Source organism: Corvus cornix, chromosome Z (assembly GCF_000738735.6).
Source record: "Corvus cornix cornix isolate S_Up_H32 chromosome Z, ASM73873v5, whole genome shotgun sequence".
In the NCBI taxonomy this organism is placed as follows: Eukaryota; Metazoa; Chordata; class Aves; order Passeriformes; family Corvidae; genus Corvus; species Corvus cornix.
Window position 1 is genome coordinate 55,209,348 of NC_046357.1, and position 12,406 is coordinate 55,221,753.

Consider the following 12,406-nt stretch of genomic DNA (forward strand, 5'->3'; position numbering starts at 1 on the left):
AAAGTTATGGTGGTGATGGACTATGATATATCAGATATATCACTGCAATTTCGTGAAGCATGGCAGGTGGGGCATTCAGCTTGTACTTGTGAGCAAAAGCACCTATGCTGAAACAAGCAAATGCTGAAGCAGCTGTGATTTGAAGAGACATTTGAACAGGGAGAGATGGAAGCGGTGAGCACTCTTGCTCCAACTGGAAGGAGGAGACCTCTGTTCCTAGAGAGACTCCCAGAGATAGTCCTAGAGATGAAGATGCTTTTTTTCTCCCAGGAAAGGAGGAGGGCCTCTATTCTCAGAGACGGAAATGCTCCCAGAGATGGGTGAAGTTTTGTTTCTGAACGGCTCAACCTTAAAAGGGTATCCCAGTAGCTCAAGATTGGACCCTCGAAAGCAGTTGTGGGAAAAGCTGCAAGTTCTGGGAGGGGACTCTCACATGATGCGAGCAGAGAACCAACCTGGGTGGCTGTCTCGTTGTGATAATGTCTCCATAGTATGAGCAAGAGAGACTCCTCTTCCCAAATGAACTGAACAAGGCTATTATGGAAGTGGTAAACAGACTGAACATCTCAAGGGTTGTCTTTTTGCATTGTCAGTGGGAGAAGGGAGAAAGGTGGGCGGAGGAGAAGTGTTCTGAAGGTGTGGTATGATTTTATTTTTTTTCCCTTCTTTTAGGTCTATTAATAAACTTTTATATATTCTTTCAAGTTTTGTGCCTGCTTTGCTTTTCTCCTAATTCTTATCTCACAGAAGGTAAACAGTAATGAGTATTTTGGACCAAACCACTACATCTCTAACTAAAATATTTAACAAAGGTCATAAAAGAAAAAGAGCCTCCAAAACATTTACAGTCACATCTCTTCACCTTCACTGTTATACCAGCTTTCATCTCATGAATTGCACAACTCATGGGTTTACAAGTAAATCAAAATGTGAGAATGGAGGAAAATGTCAGTAAATGGGACCCAGGAGAAGCTCAGCTGAAACACTGTGATACTGCTCACTTCCCCAGAGCACTCAGAGGTCAGTCCAAGGCCCTAGCCCAGAAATCCCATGAGCTGCTCACTATTAACTGCAAGATTACTGTACTGCACCTTGCTTGGTACAAACAGCTTGTTCAAGACTTATTGCTGTACCTGTATGAGCACATCTCTCCAGACAGAAGCAATGGCCTTTTTATTAAGGCCAGAGAAAACAAGTTGATGCCAATTTTTTTCCTACTTATTACTTTCAACAGAAATAAGCTCTGTTTGGATGAAACAAAATCACATTATATATTTCCATGTCACTCTGCAGCACAGAATACGGTCTGAAAAACAAGCAGAGACCAAAATAAATAATTTAAAAAAAAACCCCAAAGCAAAAGCTAAGGCTGAATATGTAATTAACTGGAAGAGAAAAAGAAAAAGGAAAAGGAAAAAGAAAAAGGAAAAAGGAAAAGGAAAAAGGAAAAAGGAAAGAGGAAAAAGAAAAAAAGAAAAAAGAAAAAAGAAAAAAAAAGAAAAAAGAGAAGAAATTCCTTTGAAAACATGATGAAAAGCAAGATGTGAGCCTTGCATAATGGAGAACATAAAAGATAAAGCCCCAAATGTGCCCAATTATCTAAATGTTAAAAAAAAGGAAACAACAGCAGAACAACACAACAAAATAAAAGTTAAATGAGATGTTGAGCTAGCAAGGAAAGGCATTAAATGTAGTGAATATGAAGGTCCATTTTTAAAAAGCTGTTTTAAAATTAATTCTCAGTTAATTCCCTTAAAACGGCATTAGTCTGATACAAAGTAACAAACTTTAAAACTAGCAGCATTTCAACTTCACCTTTTTACCCAAACTTGTGATTTTTTCAAGTATACTGGCTTAGAAGGTTTATGTTTACTGACAGCACAAAGTCACAGATGGAGAAATTGTGAAGGAAAAGTTGAGTTGTACAACTAAGTCACCAAGCATGACAGTTACCACAACTAGTGTTCTGGTTGCCTTGAGGGATGTCTAATGGATCACCTGGGTGTATTTTCATGTTTATGGGTAGCTTGTGTGCCATTAATAAAAGAGAAGATTTTCAGATTTAAGCTTTTCAAATTCCTCCGAACCTATGCACACAGTTTCTCGGGCAGCTGCTCAGGGGAAGCTGATGCTCCAGGAGGGAAAGGCCCGTGGAATCGCCATCCCCGACACCTGCTAGTGAGCTAGAGAGACAAGAGCAGACGTAAGGAGGCTGAGCGCTCTGACGAGCTCTCGGTGTCCTACGCTTTCCCCACAACAAAACTTCTGATCGTGTTTTGTGGATCGTGGATCCTTCATTTTCAGGGGCAGGTGCAATTAGCTAAAGGGAAGAGCAGATATAAAAGATAGGACTGAACTTTAGATACTGAGATTTTGTGAGTGTCTTTTTAAACTGACGCCCGTGAAGATACTTGTCATAAGGATCACTAACCCCTGCCGTGTGAGAATACCCCTCTCCGCTCCTTTCCCTCTCCCCTCGCTAACCGTCCGCCACCCCTGGAGGGTCCCACCGCTCCCCACACGACCAGGGCATTTCGCCCTTAGCTGCCCCTCCGCCGCTGGTCTCAATGGGGAAACGGGTTTAAATACGCGCCCCCTCACGCCACGGCTGAGCCCTCCCCCGGGCCCCTCCAGGCTTCCCTCTCGTCACCTGGCGCCGTCACGCTCCGCCCGCGGCTGCCGCAGTGGGCCGGGCCCGCGCGGCCGCCGAGACGCTGCGGGAGTTTCGCGGCCGCGCAGCGACGACTGGGCCATGTCGGCGCTGGAGTGGTTCGCGCACAAGCCCCTGGGCGGTGGTATCTTTTGGATCCAGGAGCGCTTCTACGAATCGGGCAACCGGGCCAACATCTGGCTGGTGCGGGGCTCACAGCGAGACGTGGTGATCGACGCGGGGCTGGGGCTGCGCAGCCTGCCCGACTACTTGCGCGACGCCGGGCTGCTGGCGCCGGCCGAGGGCGCCGGGCCGCGGCCGCTACTCGCCGTGGCCACCCACGTCCACTTCGACCACTCGGGCGGGCTGCAGCACTTCGAGGAGGTGGCGGTGCACAGCGCCGAGGCGGCGGCGCTGCTGCAAGGCGACAACTATGAGGCCGTGACGTGGCTGTCGGACCGGGAGGTGGCGCGGCCGCCGCGGCCCGGCTGGAGCGCACGACAGTTCCGCGTGCCGCCTGTCCGGCCCAGCCGCCTCCTGCAGGAGGGTAAGGGGGCCGGCCCCGCCGCCCGGGGGGTGCGAGCCGCGGCGGGGGCGCGGGGCACGGTGTTTTGGGTACTCTGGGGCGGCTCCTTTGCCGCTGAGCGCCTCCTGCTTTACTCGGCTCCTCGTATAAAGTAATTAAACCGATTAATTTTGTCACTCCTGTGAACCTACAGACCACCGGCAGTCAGCATGGGACCAAAAAGATGCGTAGTGGGTTAAACCGTTTCTCCCAGTTCTGAAAGTATTTGGCGGCAGAGTCTTTTTTTCCCTCTAGAATGAGAATCACTCAGCAGTGATTTAAGTGACTTAATTGAGCACCCCAGGTTTATCCTTAGGCTTCAAATGGTATGTCTGCAGGTTATGTTCTAGCACCCGTATTATTTATAAGCTGTCAAGACATAGAAGTGGAATTAACAGAACAATTCCTGAAATATGTACCGAGAATACTGTTTCTGTTTTACAGAATTTACGTGAATTTTATGTGAATACATTTACTGAATTTTACCTGACTTACGTAAAAATCACTTGTTACTGATGTAGCATTTACAGAAGTGGCTTGTTGCAGATAAAAAAGAAGTCATTTAGTCTCTCACAGGAGACAGTGACTAGGGTTTTTGGTAACAAAACACCTAAACTTTACAATACAGTTCAGCAGAAGTTAAAAGGTGGCTGTCAGACAGGTGACACCTTTGGCATGATACTTCCTCTCTTCTTGGTTTTATTAGGCTATCCCACATAAGTGCTTGGAAAAGCAGAACTGAATTTACTGAAGGCTTCACTAAAGAACTGATGTGACAAATATTTAACTATAGTAAATCAACAGAAGTTTAAGTTGGTTTTTTCCTCTAAAAGGAGGGATTATTTAAAAAAAAAACCCCTTTTGTAAAAGAGCAAGTACTTTGGCTGCCAGAGTAGCATCAGAGTTTCTAAGACATTAACTGAGACATGAGACACAAGTATCAGTTCAGTGGCTGGTGCAGTTAAAAGGCATTCACATTTAAACTGGCAAAAAAATGACCTAATGGTAAGAAGGTTTTATTTTTATGTCTTGTTGAATGAGATGAAGAAAGTGTGTGGAAGCCTGTCTTGGTTCTCCTCCAGCAATTTATGTTTTGGCCTTTTGCCTTTTAGGAGTAACAGCAGTGCAGTTCTAGATGAATTAAATACGGGTAAATTATAATAAATTGTGAAATACATTCTTTGTAAACTTTCAAAGGACAACCAGCTTAGATGTGTTATATTTGTTTCCTCTTGTATTTTCTCTACTGTGTTGCTTTTCACATGTGAATATATTCCATTAATACAACCCAAGCCTGTGTTAACTGTTAGTGTCATTGGAAAATACTTTTTTGTTACATATATATGTCAGACATCTCTTTGGCAGTCACCAAGAAAATAAATGCCCCACTCCCACTGTTGCAATACATAGTATGTATAAACTCTCTGCGTATGAGTAGGTAGTTCTCTTTGTGTCATTTAAAAAGACATGACAAATACATAAGTTTTCCTGTAACAAATCTGTTTGCAGGGGATGTGATCAGCCTCGGAGATCGACAGCTCACTGTCATGCATATGCCTGGTCATTCACGAGGAAGTATTTGCTTACATGACAAGGACAGGAAGATTTTGTTCAGTGGAGATGTGGTGTATGATGGATCTATGATCGACTGGCTTCCCTACAGCAGAATCAGTGACTACGTTGCAAGCTGCCAGCGCCTGATGGAGTTAGTAGACAGAGGTCTTGTGGAGAAGGTACTACCTGGGCACTTTAACATATTTGGGGCAGAAAGGCTGTATCGGTTAGCTTCCAACTACATTTCCCAAGCTGGAGTTTGTCACAAGATTTCTACCTGTGCCATGAGATCCATTGCAAGCATAGCACTTCGTGTTACAAATTCAAGAATCACTTCTCAGTGATAGTCAGTTTTGTGTGATCTGTCACCTGCTGTAAAACCAAATGGATTGTGAAAGCATCAATAACAAGCAAAAGCAGTATGCGTTAGGAAAAAGATGGCAAATTGATACAGGTGAGCTTCAGAAATTCTCCCTGGTTTTTCCTACTTTATTCATGTTTTTATAAAAACTCTCAAACAAGAAGCTTTAGCCAAAGCAACGGTTTTTCTTTCTACTTTTTCAGGGCGTGTTTGCACGTGTATTGCGATTGAAATATAATGTTTTATTTTTGTTACAACTCTGACAGATGGATATGCTAAAATGAGAGGTTTTACATTAATGCCTGAAACCTTGTTGATGTAGTACTAGACTTGTGATTATTCATCAACTCCTGCTCAGGTTTTGACCTAGCAGAGCTCTTGCTAAGACCTAGTGTGTGCTAGGAGCAGTGCCATTAGGTCAAAGCAGGAGCAACACCTATGCAGGACTAAGTGGGCAGAAAGAGAGAATTCTGCAGCCATTGCCACCTGTGAGCGTGGTTTCTGCTGCACCTCTCATCACCTGAAGCCTTACGGTTGCAAAGTACTTGTCTGGCAGTTTCTTTAGAATACACTAACACATGGAAGTTCAATAGACCAGACTTTCAAGCTGGAAGTCACAGATACATCAGTTTATCACAAAAGCTTTTGGTGCAGATGGACTGTTGAGGCTTTCATATTTCCTGGTGTGGTGCAAGGAACCACTGCACCAGGAGAGAGGGAGGAAGCGGGAGCGCTCTCACCATTGGCTAGGGAACTGTTTTGCTTGTAGGCATGTGAGTTAGGAATTAGAGAAATTGTGAACTAGTGAATTAATGTGTTAGACTACCCTCTACAAAGTGGATTGAGCTTTTCCTTGGTGTGTTTATTTTTTTCTGATAAGCTTATAAAAATATTTATAGAGTATGTTGTTCTGGAAAATTGAGAGAAGTGGACTGTGACAAGCTTAAAGCATTTGTTTATGCTTATGGGCATTTTTATGTGACTGTATTGTAACTTGGTTATTAATGATCTGTGTTAGGGGAGGGATTGAGGCTTTAATATGAACTTACCGTAGTGAAGGTCCTGCATTAAGCAGCCAGTACACTTGTTACCGCAAAGTGAATGTAACTCACATTGTTTACTGTTTGCGTCTGAAGTACGTGCTGCACATGGTTGTTCAGAAATGTAAAGTGTGTTGCATTGAGTTTGTTCCAAAAAAGTGTTGAATACACTGAGAAATGCTAAATAGCATTGTAACTTGCTTATGAAAATTGAATGTGTGATATTTAAAAGCTGTTGAAATGGTTAGAGTTTGTGTAATTATTCTAACAGTTTGTATATATTTAACTTTTTTAAAAGGACACTGTCTGAATTTATTTTTGTGCATAGACATATATATATATGTTCCTAAAAAGACTGCAAATGTTTCTCACAAATTTTAGTGCAGTTTAGCTTTTCTTGTTTGGCTTTCACTTTATGCAGAAGGTTTTGCCCCCATCATAGCCAATAGAAAGGGAGCCAAAGGTTTGGGCTCTAAGACATGAGGGAGAGGAAGTTGAATAGCCTTCTGAATAGAGGCAAATTCTTGTGGGAAAAAAAACCAAACGATTGCAAAATAAAAAGCATCTCTGTCTAAAAATGATGAAAGCGAGTATCTTATGTAGGGCTTTTTCCATTCCATAGATCACTGCACTCCTGTCTTTACTGTGAATATATTTTTCACCAGGATTTGTACTGATTGGTTAAAATGTGCCTAGTTCTTGTTAGAAGTGCCTATCTCCAAGCTGAAGCAAAATTGTGAGTGGGCAGGATACATGCAGAGATGCAGCGCTTGAAAGACCTGTTACCACTCAGCTTACAGTCTCTCTTTTTTTTTTTTTTTGAGAAGTCCATGTACATCAGTGTATGATGTGAGGAGTGTTCAGTGGGTAGACTTACGTCATAAAACCAAGAGGTTTTCATCTTGGCCTCAGTTGGCAGAGGAAGAAACACAAAAACAGCCTGGGAAGCAGGCTGAAGGTATACATACCACTAAACCTTACACCAGTTATCCAGAGGATGCCATGGTGTCACAGCTTTCCCAACAGTAATCGAATTCCTGCAAATAAATTGACAGTGGTGTAAAACCAGTAATAGTCATGCTTTTTAAGCAATGTTTTTGTGAAGACTGTGGGAGCCCTGTGCTTTAAGGCAGACCCAAGAAGTCCTGTCACAAAGCCTGCCGATATGGATGTCAAGTTGCTAAAAGTTTTGCAAATGTTCACTAGGAGAGTAAGATCACTTTGAATTGGCATTTTGTGTTACACCACTATCAGTTTGTTTATTTGATGCAGTATTAGAATCTCTCTAGCCAGATTTTTACTGTATTGTAAAGCCTGAGCTCCTAAGAGAAGACTCACAGTCAGTTCAAAAGGAAAGATAACCTGCATCTTACCTAATTTGTGTTTAAATCTGTGCTCAATGTCTCTGTCAGCTAAGATCCTTAAATGGCCATATCACTGTCAAAATGCCCTATTAAGCTATGCTTAAGTCCATTAAGTACATAACCAAAACTTTGACTTCTGTACCAAAATATAGGGGATAATTTGCTAGCTCAGAAGTGAGCTTTACCTGCACATAATCCAAAGTGGAGTTTGTTAGTAAACTGCTGCTATAATCCAAATGAAAGTAGTTTTTGAGGGTCATGAAATTATTTTTTGTATTACAAGAAATTTACTACTAGATAAACAATACTTAAATGATCTTAAGTTGAAAGAACTGTCTCTGATTATTTTTGTTAAGACTTACCAAATTTTAATCTAAGAGTTTGACAGTGGTCCTTTAACGTTACTTGGATTAAATATTTAAAATGTGCATTGTAACTGTAAATACTGCATCATCTTGAGCATTTAGAACTGAGTTGATTTGTTTGTAATATCTAAATATGTGTTAATACAGTTTTCAGTAGGCTGGGGAATTAACAAAAATTGGATGGGAAGTTTTATTCTGTAATCTGTCAAGACTATTATGATGTTAAACAACAGGTTGCACATAAGAATTTTTTTAATGTTTTATCATAATAAAATATTATAATCCTATGCAGTTAAGTCATAATTTCTAGGTATTTTTCAACAGAAGCACTTTTCATTCTAGATGGGAGTATATTTACAAGTTGCTAGCAGAATTATTTATGCTTCTGAGCAAGAAACTACATTAAAAATGTTTACACATCATAGATGTACTGTGCCTTGCACGAGCAGATGTCTGTAGCCAAAGAAAACAAAAAACAACAAAATGCAGCTCTGTTAGGAAGCGGGAGGGAGATAAAGGTGGAGGAAAAGGAGGATTTATTAATATTTAACGTTAAAAATCTAGGTCTCAGAATTCAACCAACACTGGTTCAAGTTCTTATTTATAATTAATGCATTACTTAAATCAGTAAGCAGTACCTCTTGGGTCTAAAAATTCAGCCATATATTATCCACTACTACTTCTTCAGTCCCTTCACTTTCAAGTTGAATTAGGAAGTATATGAACGATCGAGAAGCAATGAAAAAAACATTCATTATGTTCTGTTCTATTTTAAATTTATTTGAAGTTAACTATTACACGGAGGAGCTGCTAGCCAAAACATTTTAGCTGTATTGCACCGGGTTTTCCGGGGCAGTCAAAAAGCCGCCTCACGTGCATCATTAGTCCAGGCACTGTAGAGTGCTGTGAAGTCACTGTACTAGCTTACACATCAGCCGCGCGTTGCTTGGCGTACCGGTGTAATCCTACCCCAAAGCCTGTTACTGCTCGAGTAGTGACTGTAGGGGCGGGATGCCCCCTCCTGTGCAGTGTCCCTGGGTGGGAATGTCCCCTCGCTGTCCCGCCGGCGCTGCGCTGGGGGCAGTGACGCCACCGGGTGGCCACAAGGCGGGCGGGGGCTGCATTTACCATGAAAATAACAGAATTGAAGATCTAACTAGAAACCAGCGGTATTATAAGCCTGCTCCTTGCTTTTACTGTGCTACCCAAATCCATCTTCAGCACATGGTTACTCCTAACTGCTCAGATTTTATTGACAGGCTAATCTCACCTGTTTAAAAATTAATCATTAAAAAATTATTTTAGTAACTAACTATGTGCATGATCCCACACAGGCCCAGCTGAGTCCTGGGGAGGCAATGAGGCATTCAACAGAAATTAAAATTGGAAAAACAAAAAATATAAATAAATAAATAAAAAGACTCTGACATGGGAAAAGGCTCAGAAACTTAGCCAACACTTCTGCAGCTGTGCCAGGTATTTCCCAGCAGTTTGATTGAGATGCACAAACAAGTACATTGACAATCATCAAACTGGCAATGATACTTTGTATGTTTTTAATGTGGCTTTATATTTTTACATTGATTTTTACATATGATTTTTTCTAAGAGTGACATGAATAAAACTAACTTGAACTTGCTTGAAATCTTGCCCAACTTCTTTAAAAATTCAGGATTAATTTAATTAAGGTTCTGATATGTGATCTGATTTTGAGCAGTTGGGATGAGGTTTATAATCTGCCCACTCAAATTCAGTTAAGGAGAACGGAGTGGTGGGATAGTTTCAAATAACAATAAAATTAGGACTAGAAAAGAAAATACATTCACTCAAAGGGAAGACACACCTGGCAGACAGCCCCACAAATGACTTTCAGAAAGCAACAGATGAGTTTGAAAATTAAGTAAAAGCCAGTAACAACATCTTTTAAGTATATCTCATAATTAATTATTTTCCTTATTAAGCTGACAATATGAATGTGTGATGAACATGCTAGTGATATTCTAATTTACCAACTCTATTCATTAGAGGAGATTTTAGGAGGGATTTAGCCAAATTTGAAAATGTAAGGATTTGCAAGTCACTGCTACCACAAGCCTGTACTTATTTTTAGCTATTATTATTTGAGCCTGTCTTTTCTGTTTGGAATTCTTTGCATCTCTGTTTCACATGCAGTATAAGCACTGCTTTAATCAATTTACAAAGAGTGGCACTTTGGTTTCTGGAGCAATTCTTTACCTTTTAAGTTAAGAAGTAGGGACCTGAATGTAGATCTCCAGTTCCCTGAAGCACACCCAGAGTATCAGGTATTTCACTCTACTTGACACAGAGCAGCCAGGGCACAGGTGGACCGTGAGAGAGGACAAGCTGGAAGCCAAGCACAATCACAACACAGGCAGGGATTGTGTCCTCCCTGCAGAGTAACCTGACCTGTCAGCAGCCCAGTGACTGCAGACAGTGGCAAGGTGATGACTCAAGTTCATGCCCAGGCCACAGTCTGGTCAATATGTCAGCAAGAGCAGCATGCAACACGAAAGCAGGAGTAACTCCAGTGCAGCTCAGGCAAGGACCAAGGGCCTCTATGCTGAGCTCCAGGATCAACATGCAGAGGAGGTGAGAGTGGGGGTGAAAAAGGGCAATTTGAGGCTCTTGGTGTAGCCAGGCTCCTGGTGCTACTCTCCCAGTAGGTATGCACCATTTGGTTAATGCTTTCTTTCTCTCTGGACACATAAATATGTTGGATGAAACACATAAAAAATGAATCTGTGGTTATATTTGCACCACAGTACCGGCTGGGGGTCAAACCTGCCAGTAATTTATGCTTTTAGTTGTAAAGCTACCATCTGTAAACAGAGGTCAGTTGCAAACCTCTTGCCTCTGTGCGTATTTGATCTGTGCACCAGACATAATATGAACAGACAGCCAAATAAGTTTAATCTCTGCTTCACTTTGCTCAGGAAAAATGCGTCTTGAGCAAGTCAAACTCTACATATTCAATACTGTGTGCTCGGTATAAACCTACTAATAGTTTTTTACTGGAAACCCAGGTGCAAAGCATCTCCAAGATATGCTATCAGTCCTGAAAGGAGCAGGACTGAAATGCCTGAAGGAATTTTTCATTGCCTGAAAATTTTCAGTCTATATAGCCACACTCCACAACACCGTATTAGCACGGATCTGAATATTATTATGGTCCAGTTAGTAACACTATACTATGCTGTCACAGCTGGTTACAAAACACTCGTGTTTGCAAAACAAGGCATAAGGGACAATTACTCTGTCACAGACCAGAGCACTGAGGCAGCACTTTTCACAAATCTGAGTTTTCTCACCAATGATGTATTTCCCCCACACAGATATGTAATGCTGACTCAGTGACTGTTTTGCTAGACACAAAAATATTAGTGTCAATGACAACTGGAACTATACATAAAGGTCTTCAGTCTCCACACAGTACATACTGCTCTCCATCAAATTTTTAGTAAGGCGAAGTGTGTACCATGCCAGAAATGCTTCTATAAATGCCAATTGTGTGTGCTTCTTCACAGCCTGCTGCACCTCCAACAGTCGGGAAGGAGTGAGCAGGGCCTGGGGCCATGGGGAATTCTTCCAACACAGCCACCACACATCCAGGCTACAGCAGGGCCAGTGTAAGTGTTGACCACAAAAATCAGATTTGTTACCCAGTGTGCAATAAGCCAATAATTACACACTTGAGGGAGACAAGGATTATTTATTTCAGAGTTGCACAAGCCTAGGTGCGGGGTGGCATTCCATGAATCAAGCATACCAACTATCGTAACTCTTTAGTATTTATGCATTTTAGCAAAAAAACACATTAATGCTCATTGGCTTCAGGTTACATAATTCTCTTAATAATTATTATTTTATCCTCTGTTGGTTAATGATTCTCTTACTTTCTCATGCTAATTATTCCACATGCCCAGTCTTTCTCTTGAGTCAGGGGGCAGCTTGGTCAGTGGTCTGCCAGAAGTACCTTCTACCCAGCTGAAGCTGATTCAACACAGTTGCTGAGTTGTCTTTATTAATGTCTTCCTTATCTTGGGAGTTCTGCCAAATGTCCTTGTGGCCGGTAAATTCTGAACTGTTTGTCTAACATCACTGAAGCATGTCGTGCCGTTGACCTTAACAAGGAAATTCCACCGACAAGAAATTTGTCTATCACCTGGACATCACTTTGAGCTTGCTTGGTAGCTTCTATCTGTTTCAAGGATTAAATCTCCTTTTTTGTTGATTAGGCTTGAAAATCAAGATCAAACATCAAGGAACATCCTTCCTTAGGAAACTTTCTCACGTTCCCCGTTTTGCATCACAGGCTGCTCAACGGCCGCAGGCGCCGCCAGGAGCCATCGCCTGCGCACCGCCCTGTTCGCGCTGAGTGGCAGGCCCTCAGCCAATAGAAGAGCGTCTAGGGCTCAGAGGCGGGATCTTATCACCCACGGCCAATCAGATAGCGGTACTTTGGTGGGGGCGTGGCTTGAGCGGCGTC

The 12,406-nt window shown here is 42.0% G+C and overlaps 1 protein-coding gene across 1 annotated transcript; it reads left to right on the forward strand.

Annotated features, from left to right (window-relative positions):
• The first annotated feature begins 2,663 nt into the window (after positions 1 to 2,663).
• On the forward strand, positions 2,664 to 8,186 carry MBLAC2 (metallo-beta-lactamase domain containing 2). The gene is made up of 2 exons (XM_039567435.1): positions 2,664 to 3,197; positions 4,725 to 8,186. The coding sequence occupies exons 1-2, from the start codon at positions 2,753 to 2,755 to the stop codon at positions 5,111 to 5,113; spliced, it is 834 nt and encodes a 277-aa protein (XP_039423369.1). The 5' UTR covers positions 2,664 to 2,752; the 3' UTR covers positions 5,114 to 8,186.
• Positions 8,187 to 12,406: the final 4,220 nt, after the last annotated feature.